Source organism: Cuculus canorus, chromosome 7 (assembly GCF_017976375.1).
Source record: "Cuculus canorus isolate bCucCan1 chromosome 7, bCucCan1.pri, whole genome shotgun sequence".
Lineage (NCBI taxonomy): Eukaryota > Metazoa > Chordata > Aves > Cuculiformes > Cuculidae > Cuculus > Cuculus canorus.
The window spans coordinates 32,815,916-32,837,235 of record NC_071407.1 but is presented as its reverse complement, the minus strand read 5'-3'; the positions used below and the strand labels follow the sequence as shown (position 1 = coordinate 32,837,235).

General features: G+C 44.0%; 1 protein-coding gene across 1 annotated transcript in view; it reads left to right on the top strand.

Moving 5' to 3' along the window:
• TCERG1L (transcription elongation regulator 1 like) overlaps window positions 1-21,320 on the top strand; it is a 104,446-nt gene that overhangs the window by 54,682 nt on the left and 28,444 nt on the right. Inside the window, 3 exon segments of the mRNA XM_054071777.1 lie at window positions 7,630-7,755; window positions 17,113-17,207; window positions 19,294-19,382. Of these exon segments, the coding sequence (XP_053927752.1) occupies window positions 7,630-7,755; window positions 17,113-17,207; window positions 19,294-19,382 (310 nt within the window).

Below are 21,320 nucleotides of genomic sequence, written 5' to 3'. Positions count from 1 at the left end.
CCGAAGTGCTTCAGTTCTGCCTGAGAGACAACTGTGGGACCAGATTTACTCATCTCCTTCTTCTTCCAGGCAACTCCTTTCCACTTTGAATTATTAGATTTTATTTTTCTTATTTGGTGTGAATTATTGAGGATGCTTGCTGTCATTTCATCCTCATCAAAATAAATATCCTCTATTTTCTTTTCTCTCATTAGTAGGTCAGAATTTGACAGGCAGATAATTATTAGTGAAAAATAACAGGGGGAACAAATCTTTTTGGGATATTTTTGGCTAGGAAACAATCTCCTAGAGAACACCAGCTAAGGGAAGTAGAACTTGCAGGACACCTGGTTTGGCTGAACAGCATTTGTGGTGAGTAGTCAAGAGTGGTCGTTCTCAGTCTGTGGGAACCATCTAGAGTATTGTGTTCAGTTCTGGCATCCTCAACATAAGAAGGAGATGGTGCTGTTGGAATGGGTCCAGAGGAGGGCTACAAAGATGATCCGAGGGCTGGAGCACCTCCCATACGAGAACAGGCTGAGAGATTTGGGGTTGTTCAGCCTGGAGAAGAGAAGGCTCCGAGGAGACCTTAGAGCGACCTTCCAGTGCCTGAAGGGCACTATTCATAAAGGAGGGACTATTCATAAAGGCTTGTGGTGATAGGACCAGGGGGAATGGGTATAAACTGGAGAGGGGCAGATTTAGACTGGATATTAGGAGGAATTCCTTCACCATGAGAGTGGTGAGGCCCTGTCCCAGGTTGCCCAGGAAAGCTGTGGTTGCCCCATCCCTGGAGGTTTTCCAGGCCAGGTTGGATGGGCCTTGGGCAGCCTGAGCCAGTGGGAGGTGTCCCTGCCCGTAGCAGGGGGGTTGGAAGTGGATAATCTTTGAGGTCCCTTCCAATGCAAACTATTCTGTGATTATTTCTTGTAACTGATAAGATGTGCAAACCAGTAGATGGGCAGTCTAAGGAAGAGTTTGTGGTGTTTTTAAAATCTATTCCTGGCTGGATTGTTTCAGGCAGAAGGATTAGTATTCTCAAAAATGCCTCTGGTTTATATTCCTCTTCAACCATCTAATCCCAATGGTACAGAAAGAGTCCTTCAGTTACATGTGGTTTTCATATTTTTGAAACAAATATGTAACTACAGGCAAATATGAAGTACGTTGTGCAAGGTGAGAAAAGATGAAAAAGATGAGTGGAAGTGCTTTTAGTATTTGAAAAAATTTCAGCTTTTGAAGTGAGAACCTCTGCGATGTCTTCACTGCTGAATGCGATGGTGGCACAGGCTGGGCTGTTGCTGGGCTCTGGAGCATCTTCTTCTGCAACAGGTGTGATGGCTGATGTCCGTGTGGAGCACGGTGGCCATGGCTGCGGTTTGGCTGAGAGCAACCAGTGGTTGTACTTCTCTGGGCAGGAAAACAAATGTGGCTCTTTCCATGTGGGGAGCCTTCTGCCCTGGTCCAACTCTTGCATCCTATATTTCTATACTTATTCTGAACGTGAAGCTTTGCTGTGCTGTACATGAGGAGCGCTCTCATGTAAGGGAAAGCTCTTGCAGCCCAAGTGGCCACATTGCTTCCACGTATGGGAGCACAGGAGTAACCGTCTTTGGTGCACAGCATTGCAGCTGGCAGTACATTACCTGCCTTGGAGCTCCATCCATAAAACCCAGCGTCACGAGCTGATCATTTTCAGAGCCGCCGGAGACCTTTGCAAGCATCCTGGGCACACAGAGAGCGATACCAGGTGGGCAGTGTGGCAATGGCCCTCCACCCCTTTTCTGCAGGAAAGACGATTTCCTATTTCACTGTGGGTTTCTCACCAAACAAGTGTTCCAGTCGTGTAGTTGAATTGTAGAAGTTCTTACGAACATCTTCCTGCTGCCTTTACCCAGGCATATTGCGCTCTCACGGTTGATGCCATTTATGAGGCAGTCTTGCAAAGCCGTTAATAAAAACAAGTTCTGAGATATGTTTAGCGAAAATAAATATGAATGACAAACTATGCTGTTCAATAATGCATTAAGATCTTTCCTCCCATGGCATAAAGAGTAGCTTTGCAAGAGGCAAATATGTTGCAGGAAGAAAAGCTTTCGTTTTGGGAGCATGATTCAATGCCCATAAAGCTCAACAGAGAGACTTGTACTGACTTCACAGGGGATAAGATTAGACCTATGCTATAGATATTTTCGCTATGAATATGTTAAGGTAAACTGTGTGGCCCCTGTTCTGATGAGTGCGGTGCTATTAAAGGCTCCTTGAATCACACTAAGGAAAATTAAACTTAAATCCTCGCTGAACCGCTAACCTAGCTCTAAGATAATATTGAAGTGCCGTGGTTCAATTGGAAGAGGTAAGAATTAAAACTATAACAGCAGAAGCAGGAAAACACCACTGGCATAACCATCTGCAGAGTGATCCAGGATCGATGTCACATTAATTTTGCCATGGGCAGCATGACTCATGTTAACATGGGTTATTAGCATCCATGTGCTGTATAATAGAATGATGAGGGTAAATGGGTCTTCTGAGGTGCAGAGTAAACATTTATAAAGAACAGTTTTGCCCTGAAAATATGTCCTGTCCCTTTTGACCAGGATGTAATCAGTAATGTATCTGCTCCCTCTCCTGAGGTCTGTTTTGACCACGAGCAAGTAGAGGAGGAAACAGGCAACAGTGATCTGTCTGTATAGTATGGAGTAAAAAAATAAATATCCTTTCAATGGCCTCAGGGGCATGGTTTAGTGGTTGATAGGAATGGTTGGATTTGATGATCCTGGAGGTCTTTTCCAACCTGGTGATTCTGTGATTCTGTAAATACTGTTTGCTAGAAATAACAAAGATGGAAAAGTTGGTTGCCTGTTCTGGGAAAAATCTGCTATTTAATTTAATTTGACTCCTGATAAATGTCTGGGGATGATGGTGGAGGTGAGGCACAATCCATCAGTTACGTGATGAAGAATTGTCCATTCTCTTCTTCAGATGCTTAAGCAACAGCATAAAAACAACAACTCAGACATTATAGGTGAGGGGGTTGTCTATTATAACCATTCCCAGTTTGACCAGAGCAGCTACGGGACTTGGTCTCCCTGAGCTGTCCTTATGCGGGAAACAAGAAGAGAGAAAGCATACTGGGGGTTGAAGGTGATCTTACCCCAGAGCTGTGGCGGGCAAGGAACTAAGTTCTGCAAGCCTTTGCTTCAAGCTGTTCATAGGCTATGCCCCCTGCTCGCATTGGGAAAGTTTTTGCTACTTGAGGTTTTGCTGAGCACCGAGACAGTCTCCAGTGCTGGGGCTGTACCAAGTGTTGTCCTTCTGCTCTGCACCTGGTGACACAGTCATTCCTGAGCTGGGGTGTGGCTGTGGGGACCAGCAAGCTGGAAGCAGGGATGTGGAGCCCCCAGACCTCCAGGCACAGGGCATCCCCAGCCCTGACAATGGAGCCTCAGGCACCCCAGCTCTCCGCCTGGGTTCCATCATCAGGGATGCAAATCAATGTCTGCTCATCATAGATGCAAATCAGGGTGACGTATCACTTGCGAGAGCATCTTTAGATTTCTGAACCTTCCACTCATCTGATTTTGTCCTCCTTTGTCCTTGTAATGTCTTTGTTGCAGTTAAATCGAGAGGTTGCTTGCTTGTGTTTGTAAGTGACAGTAAAATGCATCTGCAGTGAAATAATCTTAAAAACGGGCAGATGTTCTCAAAATGCATGACTTGCTAGTCAAGGCTCCTTGGCTTTAACAATAATCAGAAACTTCATAGAAAAGATCGCTTTTATCCTCCCCCTCCTCAGTACTGTTCTATAGGAAAATCTGCTGAAACCTAATCATAAAATACACAGAGTCTGTGTGGGTGGGTGTTAGGTTCTTTATGGTTCATGTTTAGGTCTTATTCCAGGTTGTGATCAGTTCATGTCGTAAGCTTATATTGCATTATGACATTAAACTCAATTCACAGAGTTTATTTGTATTCCAAATCCATCTATTGCGAAGACTGCTTTTCATGAGCATTAAGAACTAGAAAGCATAAATATTTATTCCTTATAGGTTATGATTGCTTTAAATCATTCAAGCTTATTTGGTGAGCATCAGATATAATTAAACTGAGCAGTTGAACTCAATCCACATGTATGAAATTATAATATACATATGTGTGTATACATATGTATATGCTTGACTCCGATATGGATGGAAGCTGTGAGCTAATTGCTTTCATCTCATCAAAAGATGCACTGATAATTTTATTGTTCTGGGTGTGATAATAAATCAACATAAAGAAGCTGTTGAAATTCTATAATGGCAAGTCTCGTTTCAACATTCAGCATACACTTTGGGAGCAAAATGAGCAGAGCTCATCTCAAGTGGTATGTGCCTAACTATACGGAGATAATTAAGGACGTTATGAAAATTATTCCAATTTTGGATATAGAAAATTCCTTGTATGCAGAAACTCATTTGCATACCTCAGTGGATGCTTACGTCCACCTGGTGTCCATTTAAACCTCAGAATATGGGTGTGAACCTTCAGATACCTGCATGTGTAGCCCATGTAGGTGTCATACTCTGCATGGTTGCGGTCCCGGGGCAGCAGTCTCCTGCAAGTATGGGAAGCAGTGGTGGGACCAGTGGCATTTTTGGAGCCAGCTGTGATTTTCTCCCTTGGTAACACAGGTGATACAGCCTCTGGTAAATGGTGGTGGTGTGAGCCGTGATGCCTGGCAGTGCTCAGAGGCCAGTTGAGGATCAGCTCAGTTCCTCAAAGAGCTTGTCCAGAAAATAGAGGGCTGCCTGAGACAAGCCTGTCACCCTGGGGAGATCTTCACCATCAGGAGGGTACTTGGGCTGAGTCCATTTGGTGTCACAGGTTCATATGTATTAGAAAAAATTTCTCTACTTAAAGAGTGGTAAAGCTCTGGAACAGGCTCCCCGGGGAAGTGGTGGAATGTCCTTCCCTGGAAGTGTTCAAAAAACGTGTAGATGTGGCCCTTCAGGACATGGTTTACTAGGCATGGTGGTGTTGGGCTGGTGGTTGAACTGGATCTCCCTAAAAGAGGAGCGTCTGATGTGAGCCTGCTATTGCATAGATTATTGTATAGAATCAGAGGCACCTTAGACTTCAGTGTTGGAATTGATGGTTCCTCAGTGTCTCTTTATATCAGAGAGCTCATCAAAGTTAATAGTTTTGCCAGGGGCTTTGACAGAAGCAGAAAAAAGAAACTGTCATTGCCTGAGGTCTGAACATTGTCGTGAGCTGGAAAATGGTTCGCTGTCTTGTTAGAGATGGCCAAGTTACAAGTGCCTCCAGTTACATTATTGTGCTGTAGGTAGCACGACAAACATGACACTGACCTGTTCCTCTGTAAGTGTTTTATTTATCATTCTTACTTCAAAGCAAGTGTGGATTAAATTTATCATAGTACCTTGCAGGGTAATTTCTTTATCGTGCTACTGATAATGCCTTGTAAGAATTTCTCTTATCCTGACTTAATGCAAAAAAACCCCCAAACCCCTAAAAAAGAGAAAGAGAAATAATTAATAATAATAAAATGTTTCTGGTGTTTTTTCTGTAGCTGCTTGCAATTCATCTTCCCTGTGCCCCCGAGGTAGCCCGAGCTGCCATAGCAGGGGTCTTTGTTAGCAGCCAGTTCTGCCATCCTAGGGAGGAGACCAGCAGGAGAATGCCACAGGGATGCTTTGTTGGGACAGTGGATCACAGAGGTCTTGCCATTGCTGTCACCCTCTCCCCCAACTCCACTGATGTTAGCAATCTAGGAACATCTCTTGATACCCCTCTGGCTTTGTTCTAGACCACCACAGATCTGTGGAGGGCTCTCACTCACCAGGTCAAATGGGATGTCATGCCTGGGCTGAGACATACACCTTATGACTTGAGAAAATCCCTACTTTGTGTATATATTTTTATGTGCGCCTCAAGACATGTCTTCTCCATTGCCTGTTGTGTGCAAATCCCCACTGGACCTGAGAGAATCAGAAGCATTGGCAGTGTTCTCTTGTTTTCTCTTTTCTGCCCCTTCCACTAGCTGGCTGGCATGACGATGCCATGCCAATTAATCCATGGGCTAGGAGGGCTTTACTCCAGGCAGAGGTAAAGGATGAAGGGTAGGAGGAAGCCTGTAAAAATATTGAATGGGCTTCTTAACATTCTTACAATTTTCAAGCCTCTTAGGAGGAGAGCAACAAAATAAAACTGTAGGGATGTGATATACTGATGTGCAATAGCTGCGGGGCTGTTGGTTCTCGCTCTGTGTATATGTGCCTGTGAACTGTTTCTGGGTGTATGGTACAAATGATGTTTGTTTGCAAAATACTTACCTAAGGTGAATTTTCAGTTGTCTCAAGGCCTAAAATACTCTCCTTTTGAATGTGTTGTGCCTTTTCAGATGGTGGTAAGTGGGATGCGTTGTACAGCTCTGCAGAATGAGAAGGATGGCTGTGCCAGTCCACATCTCAATGCAATGAGAAAATACCTCCTTGTGTTACGCTAGCCCAGATGATATCCAAGCCTGTAGTTTCAAGGAAGAAAAAATGACCTTTACAATGATAGAATGTTATAATTGCATTCAAAAAAAGCGACCTATGTCCCTATTTTAGTGAGAGTTACGTTTAATAATCTGCTTTGATGCCCAGAATATGAGAATTAAAAATCACTGAAGAGGTTTCTAGTGTGTGAGTGAGTTTTCCTAACAGAATGAAGGTTATAGAAATGATGCATATTACTGTGAAATGCAGAGAACTTGGGGTGAGAAGTGTTTGACAGCATGAGAGTAGTTAGTGAAACAAAAGGGCGGTCATTTCTATAGCCTCTTGCTTAGGAAATAAGATGTTATTCCCAAAGTCTGCCTTAAACTAGGGATATTGCATTTCAGTTTTGAAATGGTGGCTTCTAAACAGGATATGGAGATGCTCCTGAGACACCTGAATTTATGTCTGAAATGAGATGATGTGGTACGGGTCTTCCAGTTTCTGAAAAATGATTTCACTCACAGTTAATGAGAAACAAATACTCAGGGTTTGACCCCAAGTTCAGCAATAGCCATGAATGCTCAAGAATGAAGTAGTCTGGTTTAATTAGCACAGTTTTAGCAACAGACTTGGATTATTACTTTTTCATGAGTAACATATATGAGAAATCTAGTGATTTTCTGTTTCGTGAATAGTCTGAGCAGACTGTGATTCCCTTGGATAAAGCTGCTGTATTAAATTATTGGCAAAATAATTTCCTGTGGATGGAGTGGGACAGGAACAGTTTGTAATCAGTAACTGTAGAAACCGGAGGTGTGTTATTCAGTCTTAAATAAGAAAACTGATCTTACTGTAACCTGTTCTGAAAGCATTAATGTATCCTTGCAAATTGTTGTTTTGAAGGTCTTGATTTTATTAATTTAAAATTTCCACCAGTAGTTTTTTGCTGAGAATTAAAGGACATCGTGACCAGACCAGAGTAGGATTTCAACTAAACACAAACCCTATTGTTTTAACCATGCAAACAAGTGTAGAGGGAAATGCTTAGCAGGAGGTTAAAAATGTGTTCTGTGAAATATGGCCGGAAAAAACAATTTTTTTAAAGACATTTTTGTCTACTGGAAACAAACCAAAAAAAGGTTTCTTTATGGTTTGAATGCAGGTTCTGCCTCTAGAATGGATGCTCGTGTGGGTCCTTTGATGCCGACGCAAGTCACCCGGGTAACTGCTGTGTCTGCACCAGCAGTGACGTTCATGGCAACCAATTTGATGGATCAGACGTTAACAGGTGTGTTTATGTTTCTATATACTGATTATATTACTGAAGCATATGTTGTATATTTGCATACTTCCAACCAAACTGTGCTTTCCATACTGCATAGAAATGGAGGACCCTTAAAAATTCGGCTCAAATTTTATGATGTTTGCTTTAGCTAATTGCGAGCATATTCAGAATGTTTTGGATCCTGTTTATTCAGTGTGGCAATTTGCAGTAGCTTTGCATTTGATGATACAAAAGACTAAGTTTCTGAAACGTCCTTGGGCTTTTCATTTCCCATGCCAGTGGTATTCACAAGCATTACAGTGATAATGTGGTTATCTTTTGGATAGTTGCTCCATGAAGCCTCGTTGGCTGAAGCCTCTGAGGACGCTTTATGCTGCGCTGTGTGATAAAACTGGTTTATTCACTGTCATGTAAATGCGCGTGTCTTGTTGTGAGAGGAGGGGCAATGCTGTTTCCAAAGGCTGGAGGAAGTCTTGTGGCTTTATTTAGATTTATAGATACGCATTGCAAATCACAATCAAAAAGTGATCAGATTTTGATAGGAAATTTGGAATATCTTTCTTGATAATGTGACATTTCTCTTAAAATACTGCTGTTGTGATGTCAGAAGCTCTGTTAATGGGCCTCAGTCACTACAATGGGGCTGAGTGGGTTGTTCCTCTGCCTGACCACACAGCCACGAAGAGAGGGTAGCAGCCAGCCCTTGCCCCAGGGTCCTGAATGCACCTTCCCAGCCATGTTTCATAGAAAAACCTGGAGTTTCTTAGGAATGACTAGGGATGGATTATGTAACCGGGGGGTTAGTATGGTTGTGGAAGTGTTGAAGAGTCAGAAATGAATGTACTTGTACCATATTTGTTCACGTACGGATTTTTGATAGAAAAGCTCTGACTTGTCCAGCTAAGTCGTTTCCTTGGTGGGTACCTGAGGGTCACTGGCTCTACCTGTGGCTAGGATTAAAAGTTTCATAAAACAGTTTGTGGTCAGCTGTGCTAGGCAAATCCTTAAGTAGAGCTGGAGGCTCCCTTTGAAGCAGGTCTGCCTGCTGCTGTACCTGTCTTGAATAAGATCCTCTGATTGAACTTACCTTGCTGAGTATTCCAGCTCTGTCTGGAAATTGCTGAAAATTTTATGACACAGACACCTTAAAACCAAAAGAAAGTTCGTACACGTCTCTTTTGACATACTTCCTTTTAAAGTTTCTTGTCTGGTTCACTTTGCTTTTGGTAAACACCTACTTCTCTTATCATCTCTACAGTTATTGTGCTTGAAGACCTGCATACTTCTCCTTAAAGTCACCAAGAATTGTATTGACTTGCTTTCTTGTCAGAAGCAAGTGAGACAGAAGAAGTACTAAAACTGTTCAAATAATGCAGGGGCAGAAAGATGAAGATTTGTGCAAAGGCTGTGCCGATCTGCAGCTTGTTGAGAACTGGAATAGTGGTTTCTAGTATATTTCATATCAAATATATTTCATATCAAATAATCTTCACATTGGCAGGCTTGAAAACACAAACAGTCCTGATTTTATCCCTCATGCTGAATAAGAGTTTAACTGTATAAAGCCTTTAGATGACTAGATGACTTCTGTTGATGAGGCCAACATGATATTTGGTCGATAGGTTGTATAAATCAAGTGGCTATGCTGTTGGGAGGTCATCACTTTTGTATGAATACAAGTAATGTAAATAGGATGAACAATGTATTTTTGTTTCCAACTTTCTCTTGAATGTACAAAATACCACCTTCTTTCTCCTTTTGTCATCTTTGTTTTGCTGCCAACTACATTTAAGAGACAAATGGTAATTTCACTCAAGTGTCGCATGGATTTTTCTTAATCATAGAATCATAGAATGACTAGGTTGGAAGGAACCCACTGGGTCATCGAGTCCAACCATTCCTAACACTCCCTAAACCATGCCCCTCAGCACCTCGTCCACCCGTCCCTTAAACAAATCCAGGGAATGTGACTCAACCACCTCCCTGGGCAGCTGTTCCAGTGCCTAGTGACCCTTTCTGTGAAAAATTTTTTCCTGATGTCAAGCCTGAACCTCCTCCCCTGGTGGAGCTTCAGGCCATTCCCTCTTGTCCTGTCCTCTGTCACTGGGAGAAAAGGCCAGTTCCCTCCTCTCTACAACCTCCTTTCACGCAGTTGTAGAGAGCAATAAGGTTTCCCCTCAGCCTCCTCTTCTCCAGGCTAAACAACCCCAGCTCTCCCAGCTGCTCCTCGAAAGACTTGTTCTCCAACCCCTTCACCAGCTTCATTGCTCTTCTCTGGACACGCTTCAGCCCCTCAACATCCTTCTTGTGGTGAAGGGCCAGAGCTGAGCACAGTATTCAAGGTGCAGTCTCAGCAGTGCCGAGTACAGAGGGAGAATAACCTCTCTGGACCTGCTGGTCACACTGTTTCTGATCCAAGCCAAGATGCCATTGGCCTTCTTGGCCACCTGGGCACACTGCTGGCTCATGTTCAGTCAGCTGTCAATCAACATCCACAGGTCCTTCTCCTCCAGGCAGCTTTCTAGCCAGACTTCTCCTAGTCTGTAGCACTGCATGGGGTTGTTTTGCCCCAAGTGCAGGACTCGGCATTTGGGGGCTTGTTGAACCTCATGCCATTGGCCTCAGCCCAGCGGTCCAGCCTGTTCAGATCCCTCTGCAGAGCCTCCCTACCCTCCAGCAGATCCACACTTCCTCCCGGCTTAGTGTCATCTGCAAACTTGCTGAGCGTGCACTCAATGCCTTCATCCAGGTCATTGATAAAGACATTGAACAGAGCTGGACCCAGTACCGAGCCCTGAGGAACTCCACTTGTGACTGGCCTCCAGCTGGAGTTAACTCCATTGACCACCACTCTCTGGGCTCGGCCATCCAACCAGTTTTCAACCCAGGAGAGTGTGCGCCTGTCCAGGCCAGAGGCTGACAGTTTCTGAATGCAGAAGCAGAATGCTGTTTTTGAGGAGATCAGACTCTTTTTACAGGTTACTACACACTGTCATTATCTCCAGTGGAAAAAGCAGGAATCATAATTAATAGCAAATGACAGTAATTAAAATGTTTTCGTGCATCAACCCTGAAGTGCTACAGAAAAGCGAATGTGCACTTAAGGAAACTGTTGGAAATGCTGCAAAACTAATCATGTCCCATGGGTGACGAGGTCCCTGAGTCAGTGGGGGACCAGGGCTGAGCTACCTCCTGGTTGTTGCAGAGCAGGACCTGGTGCTGAGACCTTCTTGTGCCTGGGTGGCGAATTCAAGCATAGCAGCCTGCTCTGAGTCACCAGCATAGCCAGGGGGGATACTTAGGATGGAGAGGTGTTATGAGAAGATACCGTCCTCCAAGTCTGGCATGGGATTTTTTTTGTATATATGGGGGTTTTGGCAGGGATGGTGTTGGTTTTGGGTTTTTTTTTTTGGTTTGTTTGGTTTGGTTTGGTTTAGATTTAAAAGCCCTGGACCTTGAAAAATGTATTCATTTGATGTCTCCAGCCCAGGAGCACTGTAACACAGGGATGGTCATTTCTGGGAGAGGACTAGGGCAGACAACTGGAATACCAACATATAAAGCCATGAATCATGTATCTAGAATGTACCAACGCTTTAACATACATATCGGGGCTTCTGACACCATGTTTTGCTGTCAGTACGTACAGTGGCAATTGTTAAGCCATGATACAGATTTTATCTGGCGTTACAGCCATACGTTTGTTTTGCAATATAGATAAGCCTTTCTTTGACTTGGTTTCTAGAGAGAAAACTGAGTGTTAAGCAAGGTGCGGCACGGTTGGATTTTGCTCATGACAACACCAAATCCCACTTTCTCTAATGACAAAATTAACAAAATTTTCTATATTCCTGGAGCAGAAGTAGTAGATTTCGCAATGGACCTGGCTTCTAATAAGCATTTATTTTTGTATTGGAAGCTGGAAAAGTCCAGTCTCAAGTACAAATCCAACTTTTTTGCATTACAGTTGGTGCAAGAGAGATGGAGCAGTAACTACCACCTTCACAGAGCTTTGTGTGATTTTACAGATATTCAGAGCTCGGATCATTAAGCCTTGAAGATCAGAGCTGAGATCTTGATCTTTTAAAAAGAATCACGTGTGAAAAAGCAGAGAAAGGGATGTTGGGAAGAATCAGCGAAGGTCTTTGACTGAGAGCCTGGGGCAGCTTGCAGAGCTGAAAAAACATCTGGAGAGAGAGGCCAAATACCATCTATTGGGAAACACTGGCTGTGTGCCTGAAAAGTACAATGAAATGGGTCTGTCCTTGACCTCTGCACCAGCCACGTAGCACATGGTATGGTGCAGCAGACAAAGAATTTGTCCTTGTTATTCTACTGTTCCCATTACACATCTCCAGAAAATAAAGGAGTGAGTGGGAAGAGATTGTTGAGGAAGGGAAAAAGCACTGCTCAAGGAGACATGTTCCTAAGGAGAGAACATCACTTGGTAAGGCACAGAAAAAGTGGTCAAAGCAGAAAATAGACACTAATTAAAGGGTGAAATACAGTGTGCAAGCAGGAGCAGACTTTGCCCAGAGACGTTGTGTTTCCCTAAAGCAGTTATGATGGGCTGAAGGTGGGATCCCCACCTGCTGGAGCAGGGAATGGGTCCAGCTGATGTAGCTGGAGCTGAAATCCCCCACAAACAAAAAATTTTAAACTTCCTTTAAGATTAATGGAGGTTTGTCCTCTAAATACCTTTGCAAAACATTTTTTTTTAATCTATTCTCCATAACTGCTTTTGGAGTGAAGCAAACTTCCCTCTTCCTCTCTAATTCTTTAATAAGATGTTTATGATCATGCACCTACAGCCTCTGTGATACACCCAAGATAATACTGCTACTTCAACTTTACTTTTCGTACTGTGAATTATTCATGTCTCGCTACCTGCTGTGGAGCCTCAGAGAGGTCTCTTTAATCAGATATCTTTATCTTTGCGTCTCCAGCGCATCCTTCGAAAGCATTACAGTGACTCCTGGAATGCATTGTTACTAACTATGCTGCTAAACTTAGGGGCAAAAAAAGGTGTGTGATTATGTTGACAATATGTCACAGTAGCTTAATTGTCAGGCTGTGGTGTATTTTATGCACTTAAGTTAAAGAGGGGTAAAAAAAAAAGGCTAATTAATGAGAAAAGTGTAAACCTAAGCAAAGTCGTGCACCAGTTGCCAGTGGAGGGTAAACATGCTTTTTGATGGCTCTCCTAGAGTGTGTGGAGGAGAAATCCTTAATGATCTGAGAAGTCCTGACAGTGATCAGCTTGATGTCCTCCCTGGAAGGAAGAGCAGGTCTGCAGGTCAGCAGCATGGGCTTCCCGCAGCCTTTCTCCCACCTCTGCTGTTGTAGCTCCACCACTTCGCTTTTTGGGAGCTTGATGTCCCTCCTTAGCACAGCAAGCCTGAGCCCAGGGAGCACTCCCTGCCCCGACAGCAGCAGGTGACTCCTGGGCTTGAGGGGAAAAACACAGGCTTGAATTCTTTTTCTCTTGACATTATACATAGGGAAAACAGTCACAATGTTCAACTCTAGCTATAAAAATAAATTACTCCCCATGTGCACGGTGACTTTCAGGACTTTCTTTATTTTTTCTTTATTTCCATCTTATTTTATATGTGCTGACTGTCTAACATTTTGTGGAAGTATATTTCACATGTGAATGCCTGTAGCGAATAAAGACAAGGACTCCGTTTCGGGGGTGACAAACGAAATTGCTTTAATGTGAAAAGGCAAAAGCTTATATAGTCCCTCTGTACCCAGCTAACATCTACCTCAGTAAATTTCCACCGAGCAAGGACTAATGCTGCAGCTGTGGTCCTTATCTTCTTGTTTTGGTTTTCTACTTGGAGTTGCGCATTCTTTTAACGATTCCAAGGTCTTCTAGCAAGATTTCAAGGTCTCCTAGCAAGCTTCAGGGCCTCGGCCGCTGGCTCTGTGCTTGCTGGTGATACCCACGGGTATGCTAAGGCATCGGCTGCTTGCGTTAGCATCGGTGCGGCAGTGGAATCTTTTATGCCCGCAAATGCCTAATGAACTGTGTGCTGCAGAAGTTCACCTACATGTGCTGCACCGGTGATGATTGTATTTTGAGCAAAAGCTACAGCACCCAAGTCCCTCCCTGGGGCTTCAGCTTTCCTGTTTGGATGCTGTGGGGGAGCTTTTCAAAGGAGGAAAGGAAGAGATTGCCTCAGGCATTTGCAGCTTAGCATGTCTCCATGCCAAGGATGTGTGAGGTTCAAACAGGAGTAAGAGTAGCTGCCAGTGCTCCAGAGCCTCCCTGCACCAGTATGTCCGTACTCTATTTCAAGCCAATTTTCAGTTAGTAAAGAGCAGAGCAAGAGAAGCAGTGACAAAAGCAATTATGCCATATGTTATACCTTCCTTGGCATCGAACTGTGGCTCCCGGGGCTGTGCGGGTGTGATTTAGGTTCTCTCTCCTATTTAATTTCTTCAGTGTTAGTGGTGGGAAAATCCTCTGCTGAATTTCACATGTGCAACAGTTTGTTTAAATTTGCCGATTGACATTTATACATTTGTATTAATGCTTGTAAAGCTATAAAAACATGTTTTCTTGTCTCTCATGCATGTGTGCATATGCGTATACATGAATGAAAGATCTTGGATATTTCTTAAACCAATGTGATAATGAAAACTATGAAAGAATCAAAATTCTAGTAACAATAAAAGGCTTTTTTCTTAGGACTAAACAAACAGTCAGAAGGAGAAAGAAGCAAAGATGGAAGAGGGGTTGGTGTGATTTCCCTAGAAATCATAAGAAAAAATAAATCCCAGGTCCATTAAGCGTTGTTTCCTGTACTGCTCCATGTCCAGCTGCTCCATGTTCAACTGACAGAATCCAAACAGCAGTTTGTGTGCTGCTGTTTCATTAGCAGCTAATTGGCTTTCCAGAGTTGTTGGTTTAGAGATTATTTCATGGCAAGAGCAGAAGAGTTGAGAGCTAGAAATTCCGAGACGTGCCACACCGCTCAGCAGCATTGCCCTCAAAGGTGCTCAGGATGTGGTCAGCAAGGAAGCCCAGAGCCCAGCACCACTGCCAGCTGCAACATATGGCCAGAGCCAGCTGTGTGTCTCCAAAAGCTGACCCAAATCTGGGCTCTTCCATTAGCCATCAAATTGCTGCGTGATCAATGACTTGCAAAGGAAAGTTTGCTGCAGAGGGAGATGTCTCAAAGTTCCTTTCGTCCTCTACAAACATATTTCCAGAAGGCATGCTGGTATTTTGGTTTAAAAAACTCATCAGAAAGGCAGGAGGCTCTACTGGGCATATTGCACCTGGATATACCTGGGGAAAAGCACTGGGAGAGTCGGAGTGTTGTGAAAACGCAGGGCAAGATAATGGAAAACCTCTGCGTAACAGTTGAGAAGCTGCGTGTCGTCTTTCTTCTGCCATGTTTTAGAGCTGGAGAATATAATAGTGGACCAAAGTTTAGTCAAGGTGCCCTAATTGTGCCTCCACATCTCGGAAAGCGGTGACTGCAAGAAGCATCCCCAGTCCTCAGGTGTCCTTTTGTTGTATTTGCTTTCCTCATGGGGCATTCCCCATGTTGTCCCTCCAATGTCCCTGCCCTTCCTGGCTGCTTTTCTGGGATTTCCTCCGCCTTTCCAGCAGCCCAGCAGGAAAAGGCAGAGGTGGGTACTCGCAGGCAGGCTGGACCTGGGTGTGACTTTATTGCATTCAAAGATGAATGTGCGTGGTAATGCTTTGATTCCCTGTTAACAGATGTCTCATGAAAGAGGATAAATTGAGAGACTCTTTTGATATGTATTAGCTGCTTCCTACTTCTAGCTCCTTTAATATGGAAATTAATTGATATGATTTGTAAATCTTCTTTTACACTACCCATAAAAGTTTAGTAAGTCATCTTGTGAGAAAAATGACATATATTTAATATTTTATTATTGTGATATATTCCATGGTGAAGCAGAGTCAAGTGGCAGAGACTCCAGCCTTTTTTTTTGTGTAATTCCTGTTATGTGTGTGCTTATTCTGTACTCAAATTAGTTTAACAGTATTTCGAAATCAGAATCTGCTGTATCATATACAGTCCTAGAAAAGCAGTGCATGTAGGTAGTTTATTGAAAATACCATACTGAAGTTTTAGTCTCTTTGGGAGATAGAAGGTGCTCCGGGGTTCTTGAGGGATGATAAGAGGTATGTTGTGGTTTTCTCTCACCGTGGCATTCGCAGTACTGGTAGCACCAGTGCTGGCAGGGATGGATTGCCATAGTCCTGATTCCTGAGCACTTTGAGCCTCCTGTGGCAAATTCAGTGCTGTACTGGAACCCTTCAGGCAAAGGAACGCTTGGTTATCATTATACATTGCTTGTGAGTGTTTTATCATAAAGGAGTTGAAACGTCATCATTATTTGTTATTTAACTCTGCCTAACAGTTTGCAGGCTTCGAGGCGGAAATCTAAGTCATGGGGCGGTGATCAGAGTTTGTAGACTTTCATTCTAGGAAGAACACACTGGGTCATGGAGCCTGGGCAGCAGCGTGTCACCAGCCGTACGTGCTCTGTTCTGCCTTAGCAAAAGCGATGCCTGTAGCTGGGAAGGAGGTGTGGGAGGGGGCTGTGTACACTTCCCCTGAGACTGGTTAACTTACAAAGAACATACCCTGTCCTCCGTGCTGCGGGTGGGATGGGCGAGGTGATGAGAGAGTGCCTTTGCTCGAGCTTCCGAATGTATGTTTTAAGAGTAGTGGAAAGACAAGAAGATGAAAAATCCCCAAATCAAAGAAAAAAAAAGTTCCTTACTATTTGTTACCGCCTCTCTGTTACCAAGATGTACAAATTTTGTAGCCAGTGGAAATGCTTTAATGTTTAGCATTTGAGGATGGAGGCAGCTGTTTGTAAAGGAGATGAATGTGTTCTTACGACTACTTCCAGTGGAAAAGCAACTAAACGCTCATCAACAGTTCCAGTGGAGATTAACCAGTATCTCCTGGATGGATGGAGTCGGGGCTGGCTGGCTCTTAGCTCCGCAGGGAGACTGCTGCTCCGAGGGGCGGCTGTGTCCCTGGGGAGTAGGGCATGTCCCATGAAGAAAGGGTTTGGATTCAGGGAAAGCAGTACAAAAAGCTCAGTGCAATAAAAGCCTCACTTCGAAGTACGGGAATGTGTCCCGTTAAAACACAGCATGGTATTTAGAAAGGTGATATGGTCCTCGGTACACACATATATGCGTGTAAATAAAGACTGAATGAGGGGAAGGAAGTGAAGAGAGGAGTCTCAGAGCCACAGGGAGTAGTGTGTTTTTTCCTTGTCAGTTTTTGTTTGTTGGGAATGTATTTATTGCACATTAAAAAAAAAACCAAACCAACAAATTCTTTCCCCTCACAGATAATGGCAAAGAATCGAGTAGATCCTCCTGCCCACCGACCTTGATTTTACGCGCTGAGAGGAAGAGTACCACTGTGGAGAGTGATGGTGACAAGGTCTGCGGAGGCGTTTCTTCTTTTATAAACCTCTTTAAACTATTGAACTACACAAATCAGAGTCAGGATAAAGGACTGTCCTCTGGCTGGAGCTGCGCTGGTGATAGGGGATTGTTTCCTACAGTCAATTTTAAAGAGCTATCTGTTTAATTTATCTTGGTGCTTTATAGGAGCTCTGTCACTGTAGTGTCAGAGTATCAGAGGAGGGATGCTCGCGGCTGGTTTTCTCCACATGCTGGAGGAGAAGCGAGTCAGTGGTGTGTTTGCAAATGTCGATGTGTGACACAGCCCAGGAAAAAAAAGCACGTATCGAAAAGTTGGAGGAATAGAGTCTGTGATTTCCTCTGTCTCACTGTGGGACTGGGTCAGCCCCTGCTCAGGGCAGGATTGCTTTGCTTGTGGTGTGCTGGTTATTACAACATCAGCCTCAGGTGCAAGAAAGAATTTCTTTCATGGCCCTGACCTTTTTTATTAATTTTACTTCGCTGGTCACTTTTGTAGCCTTCCTTTACATATAGCTGCATGGTCCTTGAATAAAACTGACAGCAGCATAGCAAGTACTGTGTACAGCTTACAGATGAATAATACTGTATGTGTGTAACTTCGTTATCTTTTTATAAAAATGTGTAGATTATTGTATAAAGCTAAAGGACCTTAATCTTACTCCCACGTTCTATGAAATTAATGGAAATATTTGCTTTCTGCACAGCACATGCAGACTGTGAAAATGGCTGAAGCTAAGAGAGGGAAGCCTTTTTCTGACTATGGGGGTGTTGAAGAGCATCTCAGGCTCAGAAAGCTGCAGTGCAGAAGATGCTCAAAGCCGCCTTGGAGCAAGCGTGCTCTGTTCCTCTGCCTTTCTGCTCTCTGCACACATGTTGTTTGCACTAGGAGAGCTGTCCTGCAGGAGGAGAACCTGTGGACTGAGCTACTGCTCAGTTGATTTTCATTTGGCGCACCCCTATTGCGCAGCTGTCTTTAGGCTCTGTGCAAGCAAACCTTCCCCTCCTACCAGGCACTGCAGGCATTCCCCACGTTTGCAGCTGTGTTGGTAGTCGAGCACATTCCTTAGGGCTTTAAGTTGGAAAGTACTTCCAAGATTAAGACCTCCGGACATATGCTTTATTATTTTTTCATTAAGTACATGCTTCTCATGTTTTGATAGCACATTGAGCTAGATCTCTGCCTTCCTCCCACACCTCCCCCTTGCAGTTCATTTCCGTAAGCTACTACAATAAATAGCTGTTCTTCAGCTGGTAAAACACTGCCTGTATTTGTCAGCTCTGCCGTACAACCCTGCCGCATTGGCTGTTGCTCCATCTGCACGGACAGCCCATCGGCCCAGCCCTGTCACAGAGGCGTTCGATTGGGAACGGAGTGCATGTGGGTCCCCTCTGTCTTAGGAGGTGACTGCTGGCTGAAGCCAGGGACAGTCTCGCTTGCCGGTGTCGTTATGTCTTTGGCAAGTCCAAAAAACCTGCTCAAAAGCAAGCAGCCAGCGATGGCAGCAAGGATGCTGAGGTCTGCAGAGCAGGACGTGCTCCCCAGACTCTCTCAGCTGCTCCCGCTGCGCCTATGCAAGTGGTTCCTTTTATTGTGTGCTGCCTCATGCACTCAAAACTGGTGCAAGTGCTTTCTTGGCACATGTGCCACCTGCATCCCTTCCCTGGCTGTTCCCCACCACTCCCTTGCGTGTGTTGCTGCTTTGGGCACAGACCCATGGCCAGTGGCGGTGGGAGCACCCTCGTGCCCTCATTAGGATGGACATCACTCCCTACTCTTCTGATGAGGCGGCTCTACTTGTTACTGCAGTACATGGAGCTACACTTGCTATCTCAAGTGAGCTATTTGCCTGGACAAAAGCATGTCTTCTGATTTTTCATTTGTATTGCTGTAAGTAGGGCGACAATTTTATTATTTCCCATTTATCTGGGCTGTTCTCAAGATAGCTGGTTGTTCATAAAGCTGCTTGTGGAATAACAGCAATAAGGATAATCCACTTCAGGTTAAAGGCAGTGATTTGTATAACAATAACAGTCTTCTGCGTCGGCTTTATTTGTTGACTAATGTATTTCTGTCTTTCAAGGATCATTCTTTCAAACTGGTTAATGAGGATGACAGCGCATCAAACGGCAACAAGCCTGTGGCATCCACTCCAGTGCCAGGATCACCATGGTAAGCAAATGTAATCAGACCTGCTAGAAGCCATTCATTGGTGCTGTTTCACTTGCCAAATGTACATTAGTGGTCTGGTACGTAGGGAAAATACACTACCCTGGATGTTAAGTAGCAGTGCTGAGTTCCTGTTCCAACTTCCACTGGTGCTTTTCATCACTAATCATGTACTTCAGGAAAATCTGCGGAGGCAGACACAAACCATTGTGCGGGGAAGTGGTTGAGTCGCCATTCCTGGAGGCATTAAAAAGACATGTAGATGTGGCACTTGGGGACATGGTTTAGTGGTGGACTTGGCAGTGTTAACTTTACAATGGGACTCAATGATCTTAAAGGTATTTTCCAATCTAAATGATTCCGTGATTGTATGAAACATGGTATGAGATCTACACGGGAATTTATGAAGTAAAGGCAGTGTACTGCTTAGCTCCGGCTCAGCCAGGGACCAGGTCTGGCAGAAAGCAACCAAAGGTTTCTCTTTCTGGTTTTGTGGGTGTGCATGGCCACTTGCCTCCTGTGAGCAGAGCTGTGCTCCTTGGGCTTATCACCGCATCTCAGCTTTCTTGGTGCTTGGACCTCCACTGAAGTGCACCACTCTCAGATCCAGACTTGTGATATCTTAATATCTAAGGGAAAATTTTACATTTTTGGGCATCTTGACGACTATTTAGTGACCCAGTGAGTACTCCAGGTGTGAGAAATGGCATCCAGATCTGGTCCTTGGGACCGGAGGGAGAGTGCATAGTCCTCATGGTGACAGTTGTCCCATGTTCTGAAGTGGCAACATCTTGTCTACACCATGGCTCATGATGGAACTTGGAGCATGCCTCTAGGCAATGCAATCACAATCTACAATTTTGTTCTGATAGGTTGCAACTCAAAACGTCCTGAATTTACTTCAACCACTCTCCATCCATAGGTTGGCTCCCTGCTTCTGTGGGACCCATGGTTGAGATCATCACCAACCACCTGTCAGAAGTACCTAGACCATAATTTTTAATGGCAGAAAAAAATTGCAGGAATCTTACCAGACCTTACGTACCTTATGAAGTAAAAAATAACCATTGTCATCATCTTGTGTCTTTGCATATTCTCAAATTACAATTTTCTAAAGGGAAACATGAGTAGAACAAGATCTGCATTTCCAGTTCATGCTCTGTGACTGAAACAAAATACCATGTGTCCTCTGTGGATAATTGAAACCGTTATTATACCAAAGAGGACTAGGTGACATGTTACATGGGGAAAGGGACATTAATTTTAAATTAAATGTCAAATTATATTAGTCATGGAAAAGTGAAGAGGTGTCACAAGGGAACCCAGAGTTCTAACCTGCGGTGATGGCACGCGAGACCAGGCAATATTCAGTGATTAATGAGCACCATCAACATCTGTGTGCGTGGCCAGAGGAACAGGGAACCACAGCAGTGTACCAGCAGAGATAAAACAAACATTTGCAAACTCACTGGTTGTGGTCACTGTCACATAATGGCTTCAGCAGTCACATGTGCATGTGGTGGCATCACTGACCCCAAACAAGATGCTGCTTTTGAGTTTACCATCATTTGCAACTGGTTGCCCAAGCTGTTCAAATTCTGGAGTGTGCTTGCTTGCCAGTGAAAGAAATTACAGCAAAGGGCAGTTCAAACAGGGCGTTTACTCCTGAGCAGGATTGGGCCTGTGCCCTGACTATAATTTTAGCATTTAGTAAAAGGATAGCAATAACCCATTTAAATTGATCAGCTACGTCTCTCCTCTTCACCTAAATGGCAAGATTTTCCCTTCCTTCTGGGATGACTGTGATAGTTATGGGAGTGTGAAGACTTGAAAGTATTCCTGTAGAAGTCCTTCTTGGGACTTGGGATGTTCTGCAGAAGAGGCTCGGAGCAGATGGGTCAGTGCTTTGAGAGAACAGAGGTTGATGTAACTCCAGGGTAC